Below are 27,843 nucleotides of genomic sequence, written 5' to 3'. Positions count from 1 at the left end.
TGCTGGGATTGAACTCCCAGCCTCATGGGCAAAGCTTTCAGACGGCTGCCTTACCACTCTGCGCCACAAGAGGCTCTTATACTTGACATAAATTGCTTTATAGATACGTGAGACAGATTTCTAGAACCAAGAGAAACATGTCCAGATGACAAGATCTCTTTTCCTTTCCCTTGGTAAAGGTCAAATTTTCTATCCATTGTTGACATCCGACGTGACAGAAAAGTCATTTCATTGCTTCAGTCCTATGACATTCAACGGGGTATTTAAAGCCCCATTTATCTAGGGGCTGGTTCATCTCTAAAGTGAGCGTGAGCTGGGTCCTTCTTAGAAACAGTTTTAAACGCTGACATGAATAGGGCTGCTGATATTCGGTGTATTGGAAGACAGACACAGTAAGGATTCCTATCTTAGCAGAAAGCTATCTGAGGAATCAGGCAAAGGTTTTATGCTTGTCAGTTTACATAAATTGCTACGTAACAGCATCCTTTCCTTTCCGTCTTGGGCCTGAACTGCAGAAACCATTCCTTTGCAACAAATTATCAGACTGTCCCACAAGCTATGCATCGCAACGGAATTTCTTACCAATGCATCAGATAATTTTCAGGCAAAGGTAGCGAGTCACATTGCTGTGCATGTCATTTGCTTATCTGGCAACTGGGATTTCTTTTTTTGTAAAAAAAAGAAGGTCCAACAATTTTGCATGTAAGCCCGTACATTCTCTGAAGATAGGGTGAGTCATTTGCAAACCAAGGTTTATCCCCCCCCCCAACCCAGTTCTAGGCCAGATGTTATCTGGTTGTCCTCTATTGTCTTCATGCAGCATTAAAACGTCTCTTGCGGTTGGAGACCAAGCCCAGACTAACAGAGAAGGCATTTCTGATGCCACTCCTTGAAGCAAAACAAGGTGAAAAACACAGACACAGGAAAGAAGGTTACAAAGTGAGTCTCTGAAGGCGAGCTCACATGGGGATTCAGAAACCGTGAGATCAGGACGGAGCCCCAAAGTCATTCCAGGAGCTGAGTCACAAGTTGCAAGTTCCACTTCCTAGAGTTCGTCTCTGTGGAACATATGAGTACAGGCTGATATCAGCAGCATCTCGCTGGTTTTGTTCCGAAGAGCAGTGGGTCCTCCTTCTTTACAGATGTTCCGGAGCGCCTTCCTTCCTTCTCAGAGAAGTCGCAGCTGGAGGGAAGGAAGAAGAGCGACAGGGGTGGAGTATCTGCTGCAGACACTGGAGGACCATATCTTGAGTTGAAGTTTGCCGTGGGGCCAAATGGGAGAACCTTAGCACCAACTTGAGAAGCTCTAAGCAGAAGAAAGACCTGTGGAATTGCCACCTGTGCCGCTATTCCCTTCATCCATCGGTGGTCTAATTAGGACAGCCAATGATTGGTTAGGAAATTCATGGAGATTTAGGGGTACAGTGTGGAGAGAGCAAAGTTTAGGGAGGGGAGGGAGCTCTAGCAGGAAAGGGATACCGTAGCCCAGGGGTAGTCAACCTGTGGTCCTCCAGATGTTCATGGACTACAATTCACATGAGGCATGGGAATTGTAGTCCATGAACATCTGGAGGACCACAGGTTGACTACCCCTGCCGTAGACTCCACCCTCCAAAGGTAGCATTTTCTCCAGGGGAACTGAACTCTGTCATTGTACTTCTTGGAGATCTCCAGTCCCCATTCCAGAAAGTTAGATGTTCTAGGTCTAATTCAAACCAGACTTCAGTATTCTCACTGCCTATTCCAGGGTTTCTCAACCTGGGTTTCGTGATAGCTCTGGGAGGGTTTCCTAAATAGGAGTTAATTAATTTATAATGTATTTTTAAAATTCGTTACATATTTATTGAGTGATATGACCATATATGGTCATGTTGACCCCCTCCTAAAATGGCCAATGATGGGCCTGGAAGGGGTGGGAAAGGGAGGGGCCTCAGGTGGGCGTGTCCACAGCTCTGCTTCCCAACCATATTCTGCATGATGGTGCCACTTCTGCGGTTTCTTGAAGCCTGGAGAATGTTTCAGAGGGTTCTCAATGGTCAAAAAGTTGAGAAAGGCTAGCCGATGCAGAAGGAAATGTCGCAAAGGCCTGGTTTTACCACAAAGCAATTCGATTCCACTTCCAGTTTCGTTCTAACAATGGCAGGATTTGGGGGTGGGGGGTGGGGGGACATCATCTGAGCGTGGAATTAGGGTCATTGTGGGTGAACAGGTAGTTGTGCATTTCCTGCATTCTTCAGGGGGTTGGACTAGACAACTCTGGAAGTCCCTTCCAACTCTATGATTCTATTTTGCTCTTGATGTTTTCAGAAAGATGGGATAAGCATTTTGATCAAATCAAAAAGAAATGGTGGAGTTCTGGGCGTGATTCCTAACATTCTTATGGTATCCCATCCCCCTTTCTCCCCCTAGTTGTAGACTTCATTACTTGACTATTTATTTTAATAACCGTATTTTGTTTAAAGAAGAAGAACATGCATCGGGGAAGTCCATGGAACCCCCAGCCCACTTGATCAGTCATCTGTTTTCTCTTCATTTCATTTCATTTTCCATTTTTCCAGGGAGGCTCTGCTTTCTCTCCAGCGTCAGTAATCAGCAAGGAGGAAGCACAGGAGCAAGCTGCCGATTTGGCCGCTGAGCTTGGCTGCCCTCCAGCCGACGGCGAAGAAAGTGTCTCCTGTCTCCGCCAACTTCCTGCAAAAGCTCTGAACGAGGCGCAAACCAGGGTGGGCACATTTCTTGTTACGATTGCATTCAATGTGCATATGTGTTTGTATTTCCCGGTCCCTCCGGGCAGCTGGCAGGGGAAAGGGGGGGGGGGGGCTTAATGGGATCTGAGAATTTCATTCCACATTTCAGCCACATGCTCATGTGACTTCCAATGTGACTCACAAGGGATGTGGGCATGTCAGGGATGTTGGGGCAACCCTCCGTTTTTTGGGCAAAATATGATAGAATTAGCGCATACCATAGAATCCTGGCCCAAATACCAGAGTGTTACCCCAACATCCCCGACATGCTCGTCTTGGCCCCACTAGAGGCCCCACTAGGGTCCTTGGGAGATCAGACTGTCCTGGTGAGATGCTCTTTCAAAGGAGACCTTGAACAGGCCTTGTAAAAATGAAGCTGTCCCACCATGGCTATGGTTGAGGGCTAAAAACTCTCCTGAATTTGAGCGGTCCTTCCTGTCAAAGTCCAGCTTTCACACCATCTCGGGCTGGTAGAGCTTCTCTTTCCTCTGGAATGGTTGCAGATGTTTTAGATTTTTAATTATTTATTGTGTGCTTCGTTTTGTATGTTTTGTTATGAGGTACCCGCCCTGAGTCCAAAGTGAAAAGGCGGGTAACAAATGTTAAAATAATAATAACCATAACAGTGGATTTGCTCAGGGCCATGTGACTGCCCTCTGACCTTTTGGTGGTACCCCAATAGATGATTGCTTGTTGAGGACAGCGGGCTCCTCTCCCTCCTGGTAGCAGTCCAGTAGTCATGGCCATCTGCTTTTTGCCACCTCACCTCACTGTCCGGCATTGCCTAGGACAGACCTTCCATGTCCTTTCTTAGAATCCTAGAATCCTAGAACCATAGAGTTGGAAGGGGCCATACAGGCCATCTAGTCCAGCCCCCTGCTCAACGCAAGATCAGCCCTAAGCATCCTAAAGCATCCAAGAAAAGTGAATCCTAGAATCCTAGAACCATAGAGTTGGAAGGGGCCATACAGGCCATCTAGTCCAACCCCCTGCTCAACGCAGGATCAGCCCTAAGCATCCTGAAGCATCCAAGAAAAGTGAATCATAGAATCATAGAACCATAGAGTTGGAAGGGGCCATACAGGCCATCTAGTCCAGCCCCCTGCTCAACGCAGGATCAGCCCTAAGCATCCTAAAGCATCCAAGAAAAGTGAATCCTAGAATCCTAGAACCATAGAGTTGGAAGGGGCCATACAGGCCATCTAGTCCAACCCCCTGCTCAACGCAGGATCAGCCCTAAGCATCCTGAAGCATCCAAGAAAAGTGAATCATAGAATCATAGAACCATAGAGTTGGAAGGGGCCATACAGGCCATCTAGTCCAGCCCCCTGCTCAACGCAGGATTAGCCCTAAGCATCCTAAAGCATCCAAGAAAAGTGTGTATCCAACCTTTGCTTGAAGACGGCCAGTGAGGGGGCGCTCACCACCTCCTTAGGCAGCCTGTTCCACTGCTGAACTACTCTGACTGTTAAAATGTTTTCTTCCAATGGCAAATGTCCGTTTCCCTTCTAGCGCCTTGCTGTGAGTGGGCCCTTTCAGCACTGGAGGCCAGTGGTCGATGGCGTCTACCTTCTGCAGCCACTTGCATCAGGCTTGAAGCACTCTCGAGCTGTGAAGCTTGACCTGCTCATTGGAAGCTCTCAACAAGACGGTCTGATCAGCCGGGCAAAAGCCATCAAGGTACTTGGGGTTGGGAAGGGGAAGCTAACTATCGCCAATCGGGGAGGCGAGCCAACTGGAAAGGGAGAAGCTAGGACAGGGGTGGCCAAACTGTGGCTCTCCCGATGTCCATCGACTACAATTCCCATGAGCCTCTTGCCGGCACATGGTCATCTGAAGTTTGGTCTTACTCTTCCCCACCCTGTAATGTTTAGTCCATCTGAGTTTTGTGCTTTGCTGCAACCAGCAGCCAATGGTGTGAAGGCAGAGAAGAGGCTCAGACAATGATGGGGAAAGGACATGCGGTTGACCAATGCACAGCCCAACTCAGTAGTAGCCGAACCTTCATTCAGAAGGGTGTGAAGCCATATGGTCCGCCTTCCCAAGCAGCCAACCCTCCAGGAAATGGATAAAACCTCCTTCCCTCCCCAATATAACCTCCTCTTGGAGTGTACTTCCAAACTGCCTTCTCAGCTGTGCTTGTAGCATATGATCCTCATCAGGGTTGTCAAGCTGTCAGGGGTAGTCAAACTGCGGCCCTCCAGATGTCCATGGACTACAATTCCCAGGAGCCCCCTGCCAGCGTTCGCTGGCAGGGGGGCTCCTGGGAATTGTAGTCCATGGACATCTGGAGGGCCGCAGTTTGACTACCCCTGCTGTAGATGGTGCCGATCAGGAACGATTCTGCCATAGTTTTTACTGTATGCGTTTTCGTGTTCTTCTGTTCTCTGCCGTAGTAGGATGGATCAGTCGTTGGGTGAGCTTTGTAATGTTTGGGGGTAGCGGGTTGTTTATAGTTTCACTTTTCTCTCTGTGTAGGCTGTAGGTGTTGGGAGGAGAGGAAGCTTCAGTGTTACCGACATAGCCCTGCCCCTGGATCCGTAGAGTCTGGCGGTTGGGGTTTGCACCTGGGTGTAGCAAAGGTGCCTGAGAAAGGGGGGAGATTACCTTTAGCAGTGGGGTGGTGTGACATGATCTGGAGGTGGAGCCGATTGGGGAATATATCAGTCTGATGGAGCTGATGAGGAATACATCAACCTAGTCCTAACAAGCAGTATCATGAGCTGAATTTGTTTCTTTTGAATAAGTCACGTTTGCTAAATACGCCAAGCCTGTTCATTGGAGAAGGTGACTGAGAAGGTGACAGCTCTCAGTGATCTCCTGCTATTTCAGTTAATCTCCAGATGACCCAGATAGAGAAATGGCTGCTTAGGGTCCCAGGCAAAGTGCTAGACCAGGGGTAGTCAAACTGCGGCCCTCCAGATGTCCATGGACTACAATTCCCAGGAGCCCCCTGCCAGCGAATGCTGGCAGGGGGCTCCTGGGAATTGTAGTCCATGGACATCTGGAGGGCCGCAATTTGACTACCCCTGTGCTAGACTGTGCCCGGAGCCGCTGGACGATCTACTCCCTGATTTTTACCACCACCAATGTTGTAATCTGGACAAACTGGCTCCACTGCAGGGAGAGGAGTTTTTTAGTATTTTACCGCCATGTTATAGATTTATAGCTTTGGGGAACTGTTTTTAGGTTATTATTGTATATATATTGTATGTGGTTTTATGGAATTGGATATTGTTGTATGTTATATTACTGTGAATTGCCGCAAGCCAGCTTCCTGGGAGTGGCGGTATACAAATCCAATACATAACTAAATAAATAAAATAAATTTCACCTGCTGAGATCCCTCCCCTGTCCCCTCCACAAGCTCCACCCTCTTCAGGCTCCACCCACCAAACTCCAGGGATTTCTCAACCCAGAGCTGTCAGTAGCCTGCAGATTACTTTATTCAGGGAGATATGTTTCACGAGATTCTCCGCCAGCGCTTCCAGCTCTGCAGGATAGTTTTGTGGTTTCAGCCATACAGCCAGAGGGGAGCCAGGCTTTTAAAATTAAGATAACAAGAGATGCATCGTCTGCAAATGTGCAAACGTCAGGAGCCAGACGCAGATTTAAAAAAGAAAATGTCCCCATAAAGCACACTAGTGCTGCTTTGATTCCTGGGCCTTTTCATCTCCGCATCCTGGTTTGATAAGGGCCCGCATTCAATCCCAGCCTTCTCGGTTAGGTGCTCCACATCCTGACCTGCTGTTAATTATCGCCCATTTTACAATCGTCTGCTTCTGTCTCTGGCTTGCCGGTTAGCGCCAGGGGCAAACCTCTCTTTGAACCGCCCCTAACCTCTCCCCGTCTTTCATTGACCCACAAACAAGTGAGATCACAAATTGCTCCACCACCGGGAGTTCATTTCTACACGGAAATAGCCTTGAAATTCAGAATCAGAAGACCTTTATTGGCATATAAACCTTGGAATTCTAAGCCATGTTAGTACAGGATGCGGGCGTGAAGGTTCATTTCCACACTGCCCCTAGCTAGAACCATTCCCCGCTTGATTTTCTGCCATCTCGCTTATTTTTCGGTGAGTGGAGGTGAATGTTTGAAGAACAGCCAGTGGGTCGGCCAGCCAAGTAGGAGAGGCAGTCCAGAAGACAGTCATGTGTATTTGTGCATCAAATGCTGGTTCAGATGTTATTCAGGCTGCCTGCCAACTATTTTTTAAAGGAACTAAGTGAGGGATGGCAGCTTCTGGGTGGGACCTGGAGATCCCCAGGAATTACAGCTCCTCTCCGCGCAACAGAGATCAGTTCCCCTGGAGAAAATGGCCACTTTGGAAGAGGGACTCTATGGTATTATATTGCATTGAAGTCCCTCCCCTCTCCAAACTCCTCCCTCTGCAGCTCCACCCCTGAGTTCTCTTGGTTTTTCCCAACCTGGGCTGGCAATTCAAAGCTAAGTACTACATATGCACGTATCAGTTGACTTGTTACCTTTAAAAAGAATGGATCAAAAATGCAAAACTTCTGGGGTTGTGTGGGAGACTGAGAGTCAACGGGGTACGGTGGTTAGAATATCAGGCTGAGTCAACTGGGTTTGAATCCATGCTCATACACGGAAGTTCACTTCCAGTGAATCACCCAGTGGTCATGGGGGACCCACTGTCCCCACCCACCATTGTTCCCCTGGCTCCAGAGAGCCACGGGGGCACATGTGTGTTTGTGCGAGCAATCTGGTCTCCCACGATGTCACGGTGTCATTTCCAACCATGTAACTGGGAGTGACGTCAACGTGTCATGGGACACTCTAGGATTTACCCTGAGCCTTATTATCAGCGTTTCCAGTGAATCCCAAAATATCTTGTCTCACAGAAGTGTCGCTGCTGGAAATCTCCATGATGTCATAGGACCCCGTTTCAGTAAGCTTTCCTCCCAGTCCCTCCCAATAGCTGCCAAACTTAGCTTAAATCTTAAGGCAATCTCTCCCCTTCCCCTGTCAAGAGGTTTGCCAAAAAAAGGGGAAGGGATTGCACCCTTTAAGATGGGGGGAGTTCCTTTCCAAAGGCCATTCACCCCCGATTCCTTCTCCCTCGATATTGTCATAATGGGGCTCCCCTTCATAGAGAGCGGAAAGATTCGTTTAATGGGTCCCTTACTTTAGTTTAACTCTGGTTTGTATAATTCTCTCCTTTTCCATCTCTTTTCTAATTCCTCTGGATCTTTGGAGAAGCCATTATTCCGTGTTTGATGTTTGTAGCTGTTTGGCAGCCATTGGTAGAGACTGGGTCTCATTTCTTAGTGCTTTCAGCACTTCAGTGGCCTCTAGAAGATTTTTGGAAAGAGATCATTCAGGCTATATTTTCAAGCTACCGTGGACCTGAGAACTTGTGTATCGCCAACCATGTCACAGATGGGATTCTTAGTTTACCATTGTTTTGCTTTTTTTTTCAGGGAAAGGGGTGGGTGAGCACATGAAAAACAGAAGGTCAAGGCAAAAATATTTGAAAGACACTTGACTCCTTTCAGGCGTTCTTGGCTCTGCCAACTGAGGGGTGTTTGGTTGATGCCTATCCCTTGTTGCTGGCTGGAACTTTTAATGCTTCAGAAGCTTCTAAGACAACTGTCAACAGGCCAACATTTAGAAGATCTTTGCTTTCTTTTGTTTGAAAGTAAATTTCCTGCTCGGGGCTGGCTCTCCAGCCATGCCTCCCAAACGACGTTGGGTGGCCCCCAGCGGTAGAGGCTGAAGATCTTTTGGAGTTACGGCTGATCTCCGGACTACAGAGATCAGTTATCCTGGATCGGTTCTGCAAAGGGCTGTTTTGTGTTGGTGGCAGTTTAAAAATGCACTACCTGCTTAAAGAATAAACAGCTTTATTGAGCTTTTTAAAAATATCCGGAAGTTCTTGTTCTAACTATGCTAACTACATATTTCCTCTGATGCCCCCTGTAGGCCATTCTGCACATATGGTGTTGAATCATGCACACTACAGATCTTGTATGTTCTAATACATTGGAGGGTGGATTTTATGGGATTATGCCCCACTGATGTCCCTCCTTCCCCAGGCTCCATCCCCAAATTTCTAGGAATTTCCTAACCTGGTTTGGTCAGCCCAATTTTGGAGCCAGGATTTGACCGTCACTCCCTGTCCTAGTGTCCCAGTCTGCTAATGTGAAATCTGTGTGAAGCTCCTTGTCGTGTCTCTAGATCATGCTTTCTCAATCTTGGGTTTTCTTGATAGCCCTGGAAGGGTTTCCCAGATGGGACTTAATTAATTTTTAAATATTTTTTTAAATTGTTAAACATTTATTGGGGGGGGGGGGTTTACCATATATGGTCATGTCACCCCCCTCCCAAAATTTCCAGTGGTGGGCCTGGAGAGGGTGGGAAGGGAAGGCGTGTGCTTCCCAACCATATTCTGCACCATTGTGCCAATTCTGGGTTTTCTTGAAGCCTGAAGAATGTTTCAGGGATTTCTCAACAGTAAACAAGTTGAGAAATGCTCTAAATCTTTTGGTGGAACTAGCCTGGTGCTTATTAGAAGTATGGTTTGCTGCAGGAATCCCCACTAGCATTTTCCTTGTGCCCACCAAATGGGTAGGGCTTTTGCTCAGCAGTAAATTTGATAATTTGATAATTAACATCCATTAGAGAAGTTCAGCAGTGGAATGGGCTGCCTAAGGAGGTGGGGAGCTCCCCCTCCCTGGCGGTCTTCAAGCAACAGCTGGATAAGTACTAATCCTGGATGTTTCAGGCTGATCCTGAATTGAGCAGGGGGTTGGACTAGATGGCCTGCAAGGCCCCTCCCAACTCTATGATTCTGTACAGGCCACAGTTTACTTTGAAATATGCTTTAGCGCAGTGGTCCCCAACCTTTTTATCATCAGGGACCACTCAACGCCGGGGACCACTCACCGGGGACCACTCAACGCCTTTTACTGAGGCCCGGTGGGGGGGGGTAGTTTACTCCTCTACTCTCAACCACTGCCCTAGCACTCTCTGATCGCTATGGTAATGTTTAAACATCCCTTCAAAATAAGATACAGACACGCCACAACAATGAAGTGTGTTGTAAAAGGCTGGGGGGGATGAAGTAAAGGATCGGGGGGGGAGAAGGCGTCCTTCGGGACCCACCTCCAATTAGTCGGACCACATGTGGTCCGCGGCCCACAGGTTGGGGATCGCTACTTTAGTGGGTGTGCTGAGCATCAGTAGAGAAATGTAAAGAATCCATGTGGTGCCCTGATTCAGCCCTTCAGCTCTTCTTCCAGTGCACGTTTAGAACTTGTAAAAACAGGAACAAAGTTGAGCTGTCTTTCGAATGTGTTCCTTTCTTCTAAATACTCTTTTTCTCTCCCTTCCCTTCCAAACAGCGATTCGAAGAAAGCCAGGGCCGTTCTGACAGCAAAACCATCTTCTACCAGGCTCTCCAAAATTCCTTGGGGGGAGAGGACTCTAATCCAGTGGTGCAGGATGCAGCCTCCTGGTTTTATTCCCTCCAGCACTCGTCTGACGATTATGCGTCCTTCTCCAGAGCTTTGGAAAATGCCACTCGGTAAGACACTCCTTGGTGCTTTCCTCTGGGCTCATTCTGCACTCATAGGATAATGCACTTTCAATGTGCTTTGGCAGCTAGATTTTCCTGCGCAGAACCGGAAAATCTACTTCTAAAGTGCATTGAAAAGGCATTATCTATTACAGGGGTAGTCAAACTGCAGCCGCAGTTTGACTACTCCTGATCTATTGTGTGCAGAATCTGGACAGTGATGTTTGCAAAAAAAAAAAAAAAAACTTGGATAGAAAGGAATGGAAAAAAGGAAAATATATTTTTCTTCTGAATAAGCAATTGTTATTGTGTGCCTGGACTTTGTGGTTGGAATGTTTTCCTAAAATTGTGATGGGGGGGGGGGGGGTTACAAACATGCATGAAAACAGGAATCAAAGCAGTTTCTAATTCCCTTAGAGGATTCTCAGCATCCCTGTTCCCTCACAGGGCTTCTATTTCTAAACTGAAAGTGCATTAACGGGCCGCAGCAATGCTGCTATTTTTTAAATAGAAAAGTGGCTCAGGGGAGGAGATATTTTAAGCAGAGAAGGGGAGGGTGGGTTGCTTCCGCCTTTCCCTATCTGCAGGTTCTACAAATTGCCTCCAAAGTTTGTCCGTCAGCTTTAATCTTCCCCGCCGACAACATGAATATTCCTTCCTGGAACTCACTTTGCAAATAAAACTCTGCTCTGTCTTTAGTAGTTCGGAAACTAAGGTGTGCAGTGCCATTCCTGGGCCTAGTCTGCACATAATAGATAATGCACTTTCAATGCACTTTAGAAGTAGATTTTCCGGTTCCGCACTGGAAAATCCAGCTGCCAAAGCACATTGAAAGTGCATTATCCTATGTGTGCGGAATGGGCTCTGGTCACAGGCTAGACTTCTGTCAATCACACCTTTCTTTTCTTGGGTGCTTTTCCAGGGACCGCTTCATCATTTGCCCCACGATAGAGATGGCCAAGCACTGGGCAGGTAGCGGCCGAGGAAATGTCTTCATGTACCACATACCAGAGTCTTCTTCTTTGAGCAGGTGAGACGATGGATGGAATTCCTATTGAAGGTCAATCTCATAATACAAAGCAGTCTCAGCTGTTTTCCTTTGTGTTGCGGGCTGGGCACCAGAAGTTCTCATCAGTTGCAAAATCTTGAATCTGGCATCTGTGAGATACCGGGTCCTTCTTTCATTTGATGCTTTCTATTCTCCCACCCGTCGAGTTGCTGGTGAGCCTACCTCTTTACGGTGAACTAGCAGTCTCCAGATGTTCTTGTGCCCCAAGCCGAGGGCTCAGGAAGGAACCAGGTGTGCTGTAACTTCCGGTCTTGGTAATGTGGTTTTAATCAAATGAAGATCTGGAGTAACCGACCAGCAGCCTCAGCTAAAACAACAAAGCTAAAAAAAGAAACTTTCCACGTTTCCCTTTCTATGACTTCCAGTGCGCAAAACAGGTAAAACGCTGCCCCCATTCCCCTTTTGCTGCTAAATTATGAAGTTGTTCCTCCTGTCAGGTCACTGGTCCATCTAGCTCACTGCAGGGTGCTCTGACTGGCACATATACTCTGAAGTATGTCTTAGGGCACTGGTCCCCAGCCCCTGCTCCAGGGACCGGTACTGGTCCGTGGATCAGTTGGTATTGGGCTGCGGCTCCTCCTTGTCCTCCTCCCCGGCTGCTGCCTCAGGGGCTGCCCTGCCATTCTGCCGCCGGCTCACCTTTGGTGCTCTCCAGCAGCCACCATGGCTGGGGCTCCCCCTTGGCATGTCACTGCGCAGCTGCTGCTGGCAGCGCCTCCTAGTGGGCGGCGGGAAGTCAGGGGTGCCAGCAGGAAAGCAAGTGGAGCAGGGGCTCAGGCGGCAGTGACATCCCTCAACAAAAAACTACCCCCCCCCGGGCCTCAGTAAAATTGTCAAGCGTTGACTGGTCCTTGGTGATAAAAAGGTAGGGGACCGCTGTCTTAGGGTGAATGAGACCGTTCCCAGCCCTGCTACCCAAGGACACAGACAAGATACAGATTGTGTGTCTTTTTCTGTCTGTGAAATGCAAGTTGTGGGCTTGTGTGCCCTCCCTGCGATGCAGAGAAGGAAAAGGGGCGGAGGGGATTTAACCCTTCAGCCTCAGTATTATTGTTCCAAACTGGACTCTCTGCTTTGCTTATCAGCATCTGAAAGGGTATTTTTAAAAAGGATGTGGTTTCTGTAGATCTGTTGAGGACCAAGCTTGAGGTCTGAGGCAGGATCGGAAGCCTGCAATGTAATCAGCCAATGAGTGGCTAGATCCTGATTGTGGGATCCAGGCTGATCCAGGCTGACCAATAGTGTACACTGGCGGGAAGATTTTTTGTATTGTACTGTGGATAATTTGGGGGTTTTCTAGTTCAGCTTTTGCCTCTTATACCTCTTGTCACAATAAAGAGTAGAAATGAATTCCCAGCATCCTGGTCTCTGAACTCATGGATTTAACAAAGGATATATTTCTCCCCTCCCCCCCTTTAAAATTATGGTAGCAGGGCAAGGACACCAATTTCAAATAGCAACATTGACTGACAGTTAAAGGGTTAAACCCACTTTCCATTCCCTGCACAACCACCATGCAAATTGAGGCTGCACAAGGTTTCAATTTGCTTGTTATGCCCTGGCCATGATGTCTTCTCTCTTTGAGCTTTCTTGGGTCTTGGTGCGTACAAAACATGTGTGTGCTCTTCCACTGAAATGTCTGTACTTGCACTGCAAATGCGAACTCATGCTCTTGATTACATAGCAAAAGCAGCCTGTTAAAGCTTTAAAGTAACAAAAGCAAATTCTCAGGCTGAGTCGTCCCCAGTAACTTGTCACAAGAGGTTGACCTGGCATCAATCAATCAATCTTTATTTTACGGTCATTTAGACCAAAATTTCAGATGCACAATACCAGTTTATAAAAGGGGAAGGTAATACATAAAGGTTAAAAATGCATCAGCAGTAAAACTTAATAACTTCTCACAAGAGCGTTATCACTGTACTACGAGTTTCTCCCTGGCATATCACGTCCCTGGCTGCTTTTCTTGGAAACGAGAAGAAGCTTGCTGTGAGATCACATCACGCTGCATGTTTTCTTTTCCTTTAAAAAAAACATTTTATTAGTAATTCATTTCCAAACTAACACAAATCTTATAAGCTACCAATCTCACAAGTTTAAACTTCCAGTGCTACATCAGACAAAATTATAACATTTTCAGACACTATATTCATAGAGACCAGACGTTCTCAACTTTTTTTCTCTTAAGAAACCCCTGAAACATTCTTCAGGCTTCACAAAACCCCAGAAGTCACACGATGGTGCAGAATATGGTTGGGAAGCATAGCTGTGCATGTGCCCACTTAGGCTCTCCCCCCCCTCCACGGTCCTTCTTCATTCCATTTCTAAACACTACTTGAATTGAAACTGAATGGGGGCACCACTCAGGTAGCATACAAGCTAGAGAGCTGGACTAAAATCCATGGCCACAAATATTTCTGGTTGATTTAGAGCCAATCACATCCCCTTAGCCTAACCGACCTCACCTGGTTGTTATTGTTGAAATATGCAGGGTTTGGATGTGATTGATATGCATGACTGAGCAAAATATAAAGAGTGTACTGTAGGGGGCAGTGGAGGAGATGTGTATTCGGCATAGTTAGATCAGGAACTTCCTGATATTTTCCAAATACTTTCCTCCAGTGTCCTGACTGCCTCAATGGGAAACTTCCTGCTCCTTTGAGCACACTTCCTCCCCGCTTGCCTCCAAAACAGAAGAATGACTGCAGACAAATGTTTGGTCTCTTTGCTCTTTCTGTACAAAGTTGTTTCTCTTCACAGTAGAAACATTTTATTCTTTTAAGTAGCCTGATGCTTTGTTCCTCTTTGGATATGTATACTTTGCCAACAGATATGAAGATATTAAATTGTAAGCTGCCCCAACTCTGCATATGGGGACAGCTGAAATAGAATCATAGAATCATAGAATCATAGAGCTGGAAGGGGCCATAGAGGCCATCTAGTCCAACCCCCTGCTCAACGCAGGATCAGCCCTAAGCATCCTAAAGCATCCAAGAAAAGTGTGTATCCAACCTTTGCTTGAAGACTGCCAGTGAGGGGGAGCTCACCACCTCCTTAGGCAGCCTATTCCACTGCAGAACTACTCTGACTGTGAAAAACTTTTTCCTGGTATCTAGCCTATATCGTTGTCAAAATATGAGGAGGATGATGATGATGTGACTTTAAACTTTTCTGTCCTCTGACTTAAGCATGGGGCACTTTACAAATTCCAGATTCCTGCCTTTCATTTTGTGCCTTTATTCAAACAGCAAGGAGAGGTTGAGGATGGAAATTTTGATGGCTTCTTTTCACCCAGTGCTCCGTAAAGGATTTGTTTTCTTAATGGCTCAAAGTGGTATGGAAATGAACCTGGCCAAATAAAAAAAACAACCTGAGGGCATGTTTTCCAGCTAAACAGGGAGATTCGCTGGTTTCCCTCCCATGAAAACTGGAGCGAACAGTTTTCCACATCACTGACAAGTGTACCAACAGACTGCAGGGCTGCAGGTTTTAATAGCACTGCCCCAAATATTTCTGATTTTTTTTTCTAGCTGCCTTGAAATTAGCAAACTTGATGCAGCCAAATGCATACATTTCCCTTCTCAAAAAACATACTCCATGGGAACCGCTATTGTCATTCTCTTGTTGTTCTGGCTTCTACTTCCACTCAGAGTTGTTTTCTTTGCCCTCACTGCCCCGTCTCTTTTGCCTTCACTGTCTCATCACTTTTACCATCACTGTCCCCAGCTTCCTCAGCCATCACTGCCCCAGTCACATTTATCATCACTGTACCCTTTTGCCACCTCTCCTGTTTAGTGTGTCGAACTGTGGCAGCCCACATGATTTGGCTTCCAGGTGTCATCAGCTGCGGCATTGTGATGTCACAGTTGGCAAGACCTCATGGCTTGTCACCGCCAATCTGAGCCAGTGGCTGGGAGAGCAACCCCACCTTCCCCCGACCAACAGATGTCACTGCCAGACTCTATATATCTAATTACCAAGTGAGCCCCCTATCTGCGGATACCTAAACCCACTTATTGAGGATACACCACCAAACAGGCTTTTCTACAAACTTGAGTGAGGTCAGTTAGGCTGAGGGCATGCAGTTGCTGCTGCAGGGGTTTCATTGCAGTGGCAAGAGAGGTTAATTGTGGCATTGGGGTGGCAAATGAGGCCCAACAGGCCTAGCCATGTTGGCAGGAACACAGGAGCTGCTGGCAGGCCCAGAGGCAGTGGCAGAACCCAAGAACTCCTCTTTACTCAAAAACTCATCCACAAATACAAACCCCCTCCAAACTCTGTGCAACCCTCACAGGGATTACAAATAAATTGCAAAAAGCGGCCAGTTTATATTCAAGGTTTATTGTTTTTATCAGGATTGTGAAAATTGCTTTAAAAATGTTAACCGTCCTAAGCCAGCAAGCATATTTATTTTTATTTAATTACTTCCTGGATCCAAATCCTGTTTTTATTTAGTTGGTGATTTCCACCAGTATTACAAGAGCAGATTTATTCAGATCTCCCCTCCCCCTGCCAGTTCCCACGTTGTACTCAGCATTCTTACTTGAGTGCAGCGTTTTTTGGGGGGAGGGAGCAGGAACTTTGGTGAGAGAAGCGAGTACAGAAGTTTATTCAGATCCCTTTGAACCCAAGCGTCAGTCAATTGTTTAAGCATCCTCCTAAAAGGAAGATGAAGTCAACACTATCCCCCCTGTTGGTAGTTTGGTATAGTGCCAGTTTGGTATAGTGGTTAGGAGTGTGGACTTCTAATCTGGCATGCCAGGTTCGATTCTGCGCTCCCCCACATGCAACCAGCTGGGTGACCTTGGGCTCGCCACGGCACTGATAAAACTGTTCTAACCGGGCAGTGATATCAGGGCTCTCTCAGCCTCACCCACCCCACAGGGTGTCTGTTGTGGGGAGAGGAATGGGAAGGCGACTGTAAGCCGCTTTGAGCCTCCGGGTAGGGAAAAGCGGCATATAAGAACCAACTCTTCTTCTTCTTCTTCTTCTTCTTCTTCTTCTTCTTCTTCTTCTTCTTCTTCTTCTTCTTCTTCTTCTTCTTCTTCTTCTTCTTCTTCTCTCTGTCTCGTCACTGTCTCCTTCCCGAGTCCCCTAACCAGAAATGCTTCCTCCGGGACCAAACCCGCATTCCAAGCATAGTTGTAGATTAGCCAGCTGTCTCCTGAGCCCTTTTGTCTGTTCCTGTTTTCTGCCTTCCCAGCCAAGTGTATCAAGGCATTCCTCGAGAATCAGCCAGAGGGGTGAAGAATCTTAAGTTGTGGGGCAAAAGATGCCTTCATGCAGAACAGTTCCTTTCTGGGCACAATTGTGCAGAAGGAAGGGAGAGGTGGGTGTTGTGTCTGTTGACTTGCGGAGGACCGGAGCTTACATTGTCATTGGCCAATGTGAGGCTAGATCCTGTCTACGAGATCCAGTCCATTTAAACCGAAACTGACCAACAGCACGCATGGGCGAGAAGATCTATTGTTTTCTTGTGTATATAAGTTGGGGTTGTTTCAGGGTGGGGGGCTGTACTTCTTGTCCCATGCTGGGGACCCAACAAAGATCTCAAATCTCTTCCCTTGTCCATGTCCACCTCTGAACCCACGGATTTAACAGTGGAAACTCCCTGTGTCTCCTCCTTCCTCAAGAACAGAGGCATGTTGTTACATAAAGAGCTGGGCTTGTGCAAGATCCTCTTTTCCCAGGTGGCATGAATTGGTATACTGCACATTTCCCCCCAGGCTTTCTTGACTGGCCCCAAGTAAATTCACCACATTTTTCCAGGATGTGGAGGGATTCCTGTCTGTAGTATTATGGTGAGCTCATGCTTTGTAAAATCCCTCACATTTCATCCCCTGCACCACCAATTCAAAAGATTTGCATTCCTGAACTGGGAAATCCCACTGTCTGTGACCTTGGAGAACCACGGCCAATGGCATCTCTCAGTGTAGGTGAGGTTGACTTGACATTCAAAAGTTCTTTTCACAAATTGCCACTTCCTTTTTCGCACAGAAAGCATTTTTGGCACCAATGCTGGGCTTTTCCATTCCTTCATGCATCCACCTGTTTGAAGTGGCCTTTTTACAATTTTAAAATGCATGTTTAACCCTCTCGTCGCCTCATCTGCTTGACGAGCTTCAGTCGGTCACCAGGGACCTGGGACAATTCAATGGACACCAGACGTGAAGTCTCAGGGATCTTGAATCGGGGAGTCTCACAGTGGGCATTCGCTATGCAGTCAAGGCAGCTGGCCAGAGGGGGGCGCTGCTGTACTGCAGTGACACCGCCACAGATGGCCAGAGGGCAGTATTGCAGTTAGATCAGGTGAGATCAGGTGACACAAGAGGCCAATAGAATTCTATATGATTCCATATATGCTGGCTCTGGTCTATCTTCTTATATGCCGCTTTTCCTTACCCGAAGGAGTCTCAAAGTGGTTTACACTTGTCTTCCCGTCCTCTCCCCACAACAGACACCCTGTGAGGTGGGTGAGGCTGAGAGAGCCCTGATATTACCAGCCAGTCAGAACAGCTTTATCAGGGCTGTGAAGAGCCCAAGGTCATCCAGCTGGCTGCATGTGGGGGAGTAGGGAATCCAACCCGGCTTGGCAGATTAGAAGCTGCCGCTCTTAACCGCAACTGCAAATGAAGTCATCTTGACCAACTGCTTTTCCCCAGGCCACATGCCTTTCTCTTGACTATATTTTGTATCCCACTCTTCTTCCCATGAGCTCAGTTCTGTTTATCCCGGAGAAAAGATGACTAAGAGGTGATACGATAACCATCTTCAAATACTTGAAGGGCTGTCATAGAGAAGATGGAGCAGAGTTGTTTCTGTTTCCCCAGAGGGTCAGGCTAGAACCAATGGGTTGAAATTGATTCAAAAGTATTTTTAGCTAAACATCTAGAAGAAGTTACTGATGTTAGCGACGTTGCTAACCTTACCAAATAAGTAATTTGCTGGTCATTCCCAGCCCCAGGGAAGCACATCTAGCCTTGACCAGAGCCAGGGCCTTTTCGGTCCAGGCCCCAACCTTGTGGAATGAGCTCCTGGAGGAGCTGCGGGCCCTGCAGGAGCTTTCAGCATTCCGCAGGGCCTGTAAAACGTAGCTCTTCCGCCAGGTCTGGATTTCCCTCCTCGTCCTAGTAAGCCCCCTGCCAGACTGCTGATTGGTTAAGGGAGCAGGACCTAGTGTTGTGGGATCTTCCATCTCCAGCAATGGTGGGGCCTGGCAACCTTAAGCAGGACTCAAAGTTTTATCCCCTCTGTTTTCATGTTCTGTGGCCTTGTACCTCTGATGTCTCTGATGCTCTTCTTTTGAGTGGCGAGAATGCTGTGGTGTTTCGGTGATTTTATATTGGCCATGTTTGGATAATTTTTATCACTGATAACGTTCACTTTCATTTTGATTTCGCCGCATTGGTCTGACTGATTTTTTGCTGGCGTTTTGCTGGTGTTTTAATGGAGGCATCATGATTGTTTGTGGCCTGAATCAGGTCTTAAGAACATAAGAGAAACCAAAACCCAGGTGCTGTCAGGAGGTCCACCAGTGAGGCAAGGACATAAGAGAAGCCATGTTGGATTAGGCCAGTGGACCATCCAGTCCAACACTCTGTGTCACATAATGGCCAAAACCCAGGTGCTATCAGAAGATCCACCAGAGAAGCCAGAACATTATAGAAGCCATGTTGGATCCGGCCAATGACCCCTCCAGACCAACACTCTGTGTCACTCATGAGCCAAAACCCAGGTGCAATCAGGAAGTCCACCAGTGGGGTCAGAACTCCAGAAGCCCTCTGACTGTTACCTCCCAAGCACCAGGAACACAGAGCCTCCCTACCCCACACATAGCCATTCATGGACCTCTGCTCCAGTCTCTGCTTGTCTCTGCCTCCACTTCCTGTGGCAGATCACTCAAGAGGCACCACATGAATAAAGCCCCCATGGCTGTTTTACCATCTGAAACAGGTCTACAGTGAGACTCAAGCTGGTCTTGCAGAGGGAGCTAGAAGGCTTCTGTCTGGGAACAGTTAAAGAAGGCATTGACCTTCAGCCTCTCTTTTCTCAAGCAGGATCTGACTGAGCCCATGAGGTCTTGGATCCTGGAATTCTCTTCAGGCTTGAACTAATCCCCAGGCCTGGAACATCAGCACCTCCGAGAGGTCCTTAGCAAGGGAAGCCCAATTTGGCTAGGATCCAAGGCACTCCGCTGCACAGATGGATTTTGCAATAGGAACAGGGCTTCCATCTGCTCCATAGGGAACATTCCTTCCTGAAGACTTATCTCAGCTTTCGTCCCCTTCTCCAGCTCTGCTATTGGCCCTCTGGTTTGTCCAGCCAATGGGCAGCTTCGCTCTTTTGCACAGCTTGCTTCTCCATCATTTCTCTTTCCCCCTGGCTTCATCCACATTATCCGTTCCCCTCTTTGCAGCTCGTTGTTTCTGGATCAGACGAATCGGCCCGTCCGGCTTCCAGAATCGAGCGAGGAAAGAACCGCTCCCTCTTAGCTACCTAACCGCAAACATTTACATTACATTTCTAAACCCAGAGAGCGAGAATCAGGCATCTGTTTCGCACGTCTGTCAGTTCTGTCTTAGCGACGTTGCTAAACTTACCAAATAATTATGGCCACTTTCGGGCCTCTTGGAAAACTTTTGTGATTGGACGACAACGTATACAATTGGCTGCCTTTGAAAGGCGTTTTTTAATCAGATTATTGTGTTCCCTGATGAGTGTGATTATCCCCCCCCCCAAAAAAAGTAATAATAATTGAAACCAAAAGGATGCCGAAGGCCAAATTCAGGAATGCTTTCAAATGAGATCATTGCAGGGCTAAACAGTGAGGTTTGGAAATATTTTATGGAGGAAAGAACTTTGGTTAGCAGACCTCGCTCATGCACCGAAAATGCTGACTGTCAACAACTGGAGAATAATCTCCAGGATGAAGTAATGTTAAGAACAGTGACCACAATCTGTCGGGCAGCGGAGAAAAGAATAACAGTGTTGATTAGTGGTTATCTGGTCATTTCCCTAAGTGTGCAAAAATGTTCACATGCAGAGCTGTCGTCAATCTGTCCAAAACCTTTGCTCATCAGGTATCATGGCACACATAGTCCCCACGGGGTGATTAGAGGCAGCGGCTTAAATCATAGCTGGCCCTCTGCTCTTCCCGGTTCCGTCGGCTACTTGAATGGCACATGCAGTTAATCTGAATGCCTAGCAGGCTAGTTTCTATAAGAACTGGCAGTCTTCAAGCAAAGGTTGGATACACACTTCTCTTGGATGCTTTAGGATGCTTAGGGCTGATCCTGTGTTGAGCAGGGGGTTGGACTAGATGGCCTGTATGGCCCCTTCCAACTCTGTGATTCTATGATTCTATAAACAGTTTATTATTGTCATTGATTTATTATAATTTTGCCTTATCTGTTTTTCATATAGGTTAGGGTTGGGTTAGGTTTATTAAATCAGCCGAATACCACTCCCAGGCCAGCTGGCTCGTAGTGGTTTACAGGCGTTAACCCAACCCAACGGTACTCCTAACCTTTCCCTACCCTCCATTTCCCCCTCCTGATGTTCAGTGGGGCATCAATTCCACGGCATAACGTGGGGTGTTCAGCAGTGTTCAAAGGTGTTTTCTTGAATATACGATGTACAATGTTCAGAATATTCAGGATATTCAGAGGATATTCGGAGGAGGGACCCAGCTGATGTTTTTTGTCCCATCCCCAACCAAACACCTGGTGGAACATCTTGCAGGCCCTACGGAACGGTGATAGCTCCAACAGAGTCCTAAGTTCTTCTGGGAGCTCATTCCACCAGATGGGGGCCAAGACTGAAAAGACCCTGGCCCTGGTCGAGGCCAGGCATACTTCCTGTGGGCCAGGGATAGAATCAGAGAATCTTAGAATCATAGAGTTGGAAGGGGCCATACAGGCCATCTAGTCCAACCCCCTGCTCAACGCAGGATCAGCCCAAAGCATCCTAAAGCAACCTATTCAGACTTGAATAGGTTGGATCACTAACTTTTCAGACTTGCAGAGCATAAAGCTAGCAAGTTATACCCTCCTAGCTTGCTTGCATAGCTATCAAATGTGAAGTTACCTTATATTAAGTCGAAACATTGATCCATCTAGCTCAGTATTATCTATTCTAGGAGTCCTTCACATGGTGCGCTTCAGTGCCAGGGGGCGGGCTAACAGCTCTCCTAGTGCCCACTAAGTAGGTGAGGTTTCTGCCCAGGAGAGCTTCTGATTGGCCATTGGAGATCTGATTGACAGTTCTATTTTTTAAAAAAATCAAAAGAAACTACTATTGCTTCAGCAGCAGCTGACACCCTAGGAAAGGAATATTTGCTGTCTGACTGAAGGTCATGCAAAAAAAAAAGTATTTTAAAACCATGTGTTCATTTAAAAATGCATCCTGTTAGGCACAGCCTCTGCCTGAAATGCTGAAGAGTTGCTATTTAAGTAATGCATAACCTCACTCCCTGACATTTTGTGGTTGGCTCCACCTCCTGTGACACCCATTTTGTGGCGGGCTCTGCCTCTTGCGGCATCCATTTTGTGGTTGGCTACATGGCATGCAGCGGCCATTTTGAGGTCATGCCCTGTATAAGAATCCCAAAGGAGTCTGCAGGTTCGGAAAGTTCTTGTCCCCTGTTCTATTCTGGCTGCCAGTAGCTACGACAGCCTTTTTCAACCTTTTGACCGTGGAGGAGCCCCTGAAATAACTCATGGCTGAGTCCATTAAAGCAGGATAGGGGAAAGGTCGGGGAGCCCCTGAGGAGCTCTTATCTATTTTATATTTACTTATTTATTATTTATATATTATGATTTCCAGGCTGCCCTCCCCACAAGCAAACATGGTGTGGCTTACAACAGGGGTAGTCAACCTGTGGTCCTCCAGATGTTCATGGACTACAATTCCCAGGAGCCCCTGCCAGCATTTGCTGGCATTTGCTGGCAGGGGCTCCAGGGAATTGTAGTCCATGAACATCTGGAGGACCACAGGTTGACTACCCCTGGTTTACACCACATAAAACCACATTGAAAGCATTATAAAACAGTTTAATTTTTCCCCCATTTCTCTCATTTCCACAACCTTCAGTAGGGTCTCTACTGGCAACTTTTCCCACCAAGCAGGAGTCAAGACAGAATGGAGACAGGGATCATCAACATATTTGCACAGTGTAAACCTCTTCAGGGGATGTACTGGGAGAGGCCATCCCACAGCTATGCAGAGTCCAGACTGCACAGGGCCTTAAGGGAGCCCTGCTTGGGAATCCCTTCTCTAAGCAAGCAAAAGTTCTTTCCTACTCCTGGCAGAGACCTTGGAGTCTGAGTAGGCAATACTGCCCTTGATAACTAGTGATCTGGCTCCGTCTAAGGCTGGCTCACATGTACGGACTTCTGAGTTCCCTCAGGCTAGCCACTCATGGAAACTGGAGGCTCTTCGGTCTGATCCTGCCAGTCAACTCTCCTGACATCAAAGTTAGCTTTGCTGTGAAGTGCCTTCTCGGAGATGAAGTGGTTTAAACGGCATGGAAGACAGGAGCCTCTTTGGCTGCCTCTAGTCGCTCCCTTAAGCCGTTGCTCTTTATGACAAACGCTGCTGTAATGCAGGGGGAAAGCCCTACCCACAGTGTCGTTAAGGCCGATTGACTGAGCGCTGATCCAGATTAATCCTCGCGCAAACATTTGGAGATAGAAAAATGTGCTTTAAATTCCACCTCCACCCCCCCAGGTCTCTCTGGAGTACTGCGGATAAAGAACTCGCTCTCCAGATGCGAAGTATTATCGCGGTTTTTAGGAGGGGACAAAGCAGGGAAAGGCCAAAGTTGAGTTGCTTATTCTGGGAAAATATGCATGCCAAATTATTTATCCCTTCTTCAGGGGATATAGGGGTATTGTGCTGCTGTTTTTCTTGGTTGGGAAAAACCATCACAGAGTACGGAACCTGCATGGAGGAGATTCTCTGGTTCAAAACCTCTCTGGCTGGGTCAGACCTTCTTCTGCTGGAAACTCTGCATTGCCAGTTTCCAGTAGACAGCGTGGAGCTAGATGGACCCATGATCAGACTCAATATAAGGCATCCTTGTTTGACTTTGGTGTCAGGGCTGATCCAGTCATATGCGCGTTTGCAGTTCTGGTCTCTGTGCACGGCCCATGATCACTGTCCGTCTGCACAGGGCTTTTTACCCACTCCTGGCTTGTAGTCCATGATCATCAGGGTGTAAACTGCACGGAGCTTTTATTCCAACCCCAGATCGATTCAGTCCCTGCCCTCTACACAGAATGCGATTTCCGTTTGGATTTTGGGCGATTTTAATTTTCCTTCTGCAGCAAGAAGGATTGATCCGGAATGACCCTACCCTTATTGTGCGATATCTCAGACTGCTTTTAATCCTGAATATCCAGCTTGGGAAAGAAAGCTCCGTGGTAGAGAACCTCTGATAGGCTACACCTGATCATGTGACACACTTGCCTTAAAGGAGAAGCCCCTAATTTCTCTCAACTTATGTCGGTCCTCGATTTTTCCTCCCTCCTCTGCCTTTTTCGATCCTCTCCCTCCCCCCTCCAAGAAAAGAAAGAGGCTCCCTGCTTGGCTCCTCTCCCCCCACCCTTCAAGAAAAGAAAGAAAGAGGCTTGGCTCCCCCCCCCCCCGCACCTTCTGAGCCTCCCTAACCACGTGCAGAAGACTTTCCTGTTTCAATGGGGAGGGGGGGGAAGAGGAAGATCTGAGTTCAAAGCGATCTGAATTCAACAGGATTGACAATGGAATAAAGAAAGTAAGTGCAAACTCTGCTCTGGAGGACCACAGGTTGACTACCCCTGCATTAGGGGACATGAGGTGGAAGGTTTCCACAACCGCCTTCCCCCGGTTAAAGCTTTTGATGTCCCCAGACATCTAGTCTGAGGAGAACTGATTCAAGTTTTGGGAGAAACGCCTATTTGCGAATGAGGGCGAGGGCGCCGTTCAATGGGAAGTTAATCATTTAGAGGGGGTGTCAGAATGCAGGTCTGGCCGACACATTATCTGGTGAATGGGTTAACCATTACCCTGGCCTGGAATTAACTACCGTGGATTTCAGCCTGGATCTGTGCCCACTGAACATTTTTGCAAAATATTTTCCATGCGCCCGTTCTCACATGTGGACACACCCGTAGCATGAATCTCACCTTTTTCTTTCATGACCTTCCTGAAAACATCTGATAAAATCTGTTCCCCGTAATTTGCCTGGCCTAAGCATCCAGTTTTCTTTCCGCTGCCCAAATAAGCACCCTAATTAAGTCATTTAATACTCTCTCAATGTCTTTCTTTTTTAAAATGTTTGTCTTGTTTTCAGTTCAAGTCTGGAGATCTTGCCAGAGATTCAGTATATTCTTGGCCTGCCCTTCCATCCCCAATATGAAAACCGATACACTCTGGAAGCGAAGACTCTTTCACTGGCCATCATGCAGTACCTGAGCAACTTTATAACATCTGGGTGAGTAGTTGGTTATAATCCCAGAGTTAAATTTTGCATGTGCCAAAGAGCTTCTAATGCCCCCTACCTTCCAGAAGCTCCTGCTATTGTGAGTCAAGTGAGCAGTGACTCACAAAAACTCCTCCTTTGCCACAAATTTTGTTAGTGCTAATTTGAGGTGCTTCTGGACTCTTGCTCTTTTCTCTCTGAAGAAGGGGGCTGTGACTCATGAAAACTCCTCCCTTGCAGCAACTTGTGTTAATTTTGAAGGTGCTCCTGGACTCAAGGAAGGTAGCAGAGACTCACCAATTTGGTGTAGTGGTTAGGAGTGCGGACTTCTAATCTGGTGTGCCAGGTTCGATTCTGCACTCCCCCACATGCAGCCAGCTGGGTGATATTGGGCTTGCTACAGCACTGATAAAGCTGTTCTGACCAAGCAGTAATATCAGGGCTCTCTCAGCCTCACCTCCCTCACAGGGTGTCTATTGTGGGGAGAGGAAAGGGAAGGCGATTGTAAGCCACTTTGAGACTCCTTCGGGTAGAGAAAAGCAGCATATAAGAAACAACTCTTCTTCTTCATTAATATCAGGGCTCTCTCAGCCTCACCTCCCTCACAGGGTGTCTGTTGTGGGGAGAGGAAAGGGAAGGTGGCTGTAAGCCACTTTGAGCCTCCTTCAGGTATATACAAGAGGTATATAAGAACCAACTCTTCTTCTTCTTCTTCTTCTTCTTCTTCTTCTTCTTCTTCTTCTTCTTCTTCTTCTTCTTCTTCTTCTTCTTCTTCTTCTTCTTCTTCTTCTTCTTCTTCTAAGCTCCTCCCCAGGAACACTTTTTGTTAGCTTTTGAAGGTGCTTCTAGATTCTGTCTCTTTTCTGCCTGAAGAAGTGAGCAATGACTCATGAAAGCTCCTCCCCTGCCACAAATTTGGTTAGTCTCGAAGGTGCTCCTGGGTGTAAACTGCACGGAGTTTTTATTCCAATCCCAGGTCGATTCAGTCCCTGCCCTCTACACAGAATTCGATTTCCGTTTGGATTTGGGGCGATTTAAATTTTCCTTCTGTAGCACGAAGGATTGATCCGGAGTGACCCTACCTTCATTGTGCGATATCTTAGAGTGCTTATAATGCTCAATATTTTTCAAATCCGGATTGGGAAAGAAAGCTCCGTGGTAGAGAACCTCTGATAGGTCACACCTGGTCATGTGACAAGCTTGCCTTAAAGGAGAAGCCCCTAATTTATCTCAACTTCTGTCGGTCCTGGATATTTTCTCCCTTCTCTGCCTTTTTCGATCCTCTCTCACCCCCTCCAAGAAAAGAAAGAGGCTCCCTGCTTGGCTCCTCTCCCCCCCCTTCAAGAAAAGAAAGAATGAGACTTGGCTCCCCCCCCCCCTTCTGAACTACCCTAACCACGTGCAGAAGACTTTCCTGTTTCAATGGGGAGGGGGGGGGGAGAGGAAGACCCGAGTTCAAAGCTATTTGAATTTAACAGGATTGACAATGGAATAAAGAAAGTAAGTGCAGACTCTGCCCAGGACTTTGCTCTGTAAGCCATTTGGAGACGCCTTCTGGTAGTGAAAAGCAGGGTATAAAAACAACTCTTCTTCTAAAGCACCGTATGCTTTCAATAAAACAAAACAGCTCTCTGGATCTTTCTGGAAAGGGGGTGCAAAAGGCCTCACCGAGGTCTATGGTTTTCTCCCAGGAGTTGTTATTTTGAGGTAGTCTCAGTATACGGAAGTTCCATTTAGCTGTAATAGCTCGGAACCATTGATAGGCCTGTCGGCCATGAATTTGTCTAAGCCTGTCTTTGAAGCAAAAAAAGGAAAGAAAAAAAAAGAGAAAGGTTTAAAGTAGAGCCCACTTCCTTCCAATTGCATGGGCTTCGACACTCAAATTGAAAATCAGGTCCCTTGCCCAGCCCAGCCAATAGCAATAGTGAAAGGAAGGATATTTATATCCCCAGTGTCTGTGTTGTGTTTGCAGTAGCCCTTGATGCTGCCCGGCGTGTCTCACACCTCTTCCTGTTCCCTTCTGCAGAAACCCAAACCACCCTTATGAATTCTCAAGTGCGGCTCCTGGTCTTGCGTCTCCTTGGCCTACGTTCCGAGCAGACGCCGGTGGAGACAATTACAAAGAATTCAAGGCTGCTCTGAAGAACCGTAGAGGGTTGAAAGAAGCCGAATGCTCGTTCTGGTCTGATTACGTCCAGACCCTCAAAACGTCTAGAGGCTGTAAGTGTGATCATTACGCACCAGGGCTGGTTCCAGGTTTTTGGGGGCCTAGTTTAGGACACGAAGCTAGATGGCCCAATCCATCTGTTCCTTCATGGCAATGCCATCTGTGGGCAGGCTATTCAATAGCAACCACCCAACTTCAGACTGTTCTCAGACAGCTGCCAAACAGATTAACGCGAAGGGATAATTCATGCAGCAAATTGGAGAGAGGAGTCTGACCTCAGCCAGGCATGATTGCTGCCTGTGCTTTCCATTTACTGATGAGTGAATTCATTCATTCATTCATTCATTCATTCATTCATTCATTCATTCATTCATTCATTCATTCATTGTGATTTCAGGCGGAAGAGATCAGCTGATCGCCAGTGAAGCGACCGAGCGATTGCCTGTGGAACCCATCCCTAAAACCACGCAGACAAAGCCAGCCGAGGAGAAGGTGGCCTACAGCAAATAGGACATTTCCCTTGAGTCTCCTTTGGACCCATTGGGTATGCCTCAACAGGGAGACCAGCGGCATTCTTAGGAGCTACATCGTTACCTCCGCTCCTTGTCTGTGCAGGCTGCTATGATTTCGAGCTTTGTCCTCATGCAAAAACAGGCAAGATATAAAATGTGCTTCTTGTGTCAGGAGATGGCCCTTCCAACAGAGGAGATCATCTCCATTGGCAGAACTGGCCCAGGGGATCCATAGAATCATAGTTTCGGAGGGTTGCCTTAGAGGCCATCTAGTCAACCCCCAGCTCAATGCAGGATCAGCCTAAAGCCCTCTTGGGAAGTGTTCAAGAAGACCCTTGCCAACACAATT

General features: G+C 47.2%; 1 protein-coding gene and 1 long non-coding RNA gene across 2 annotated transcripts in view; one reads left to right on the top strand and one right to left on the bottom strand.

Moving 5' to 3' along the window:
• The window catches only part of TG (thyroglobulin), a 128,362-nt gene extending 100,837 nt beyond the window's left edge, over nt 1–27,525 (top strand). The window contains exons 42-48 of the mRNA XM_077352914.1: nt 2,559–2,723; nt 4,260–4,427; nt 10,115–10,296; nt 11,210–11,317; nt 24,687–24,827; nt 26,842–27,035; nt 27,380–27,525. Coding sequence (XP_077209029.1) covers nt 2,559–2,723; nt 4,260–4,427; nt 10,115–10,296; nt 11,210–11,317; nt 24,687–24,827; nt 26,842–27,035; nt 27,380–27,492 — 1,071 coding nt within the window. The 3' untranslated portion in view covers nt 27,493–27,525. The remainder of the gene's footprint in view (nt 1–2,558; nt 2,724–4,259; nt 4,428–10,114; nt 10,297–11,209; nt 11,318–24,686; nt 24,828–26,841; nt 27,036–27,379) is intronic.
• LOC143844404 (uncharacterized) lies at nt 13,127–14,900 on the bottom strand. Its single transcript, XR_013233970.1, has 2 exons — nt 14,727–14,900; nt 13,127–13,378 (listed from the first exon to the last, which is right to left on the bottom strand). It is a non-coding gene; the product is annotated as an uncharacterized LOC143844404 (long non-coding RNA).
• Nucleotides 27,526–27,843: the final 318 nt, after the last annotated feature.

Source organism: Paroedura picta, chromosome 9 (genome assembly GCF_049243985.1).
Source record: "Paroedura picta isolate Pp20150507F chromosome 9, Ppicta_v3.0, whole genome shotgun sequence".
Lineage (NCBI taxonomy): Eukaryota > Metazoa > Chordata > Lepidosauria > Squamata > Gekkonidae > Paroedura > Paroedura picta.
The sequence above is the reverse complement of the archived record's forward strand: the minus strand, read 5'-3'. Positions and strand labels throughout refer to the sequence as shown.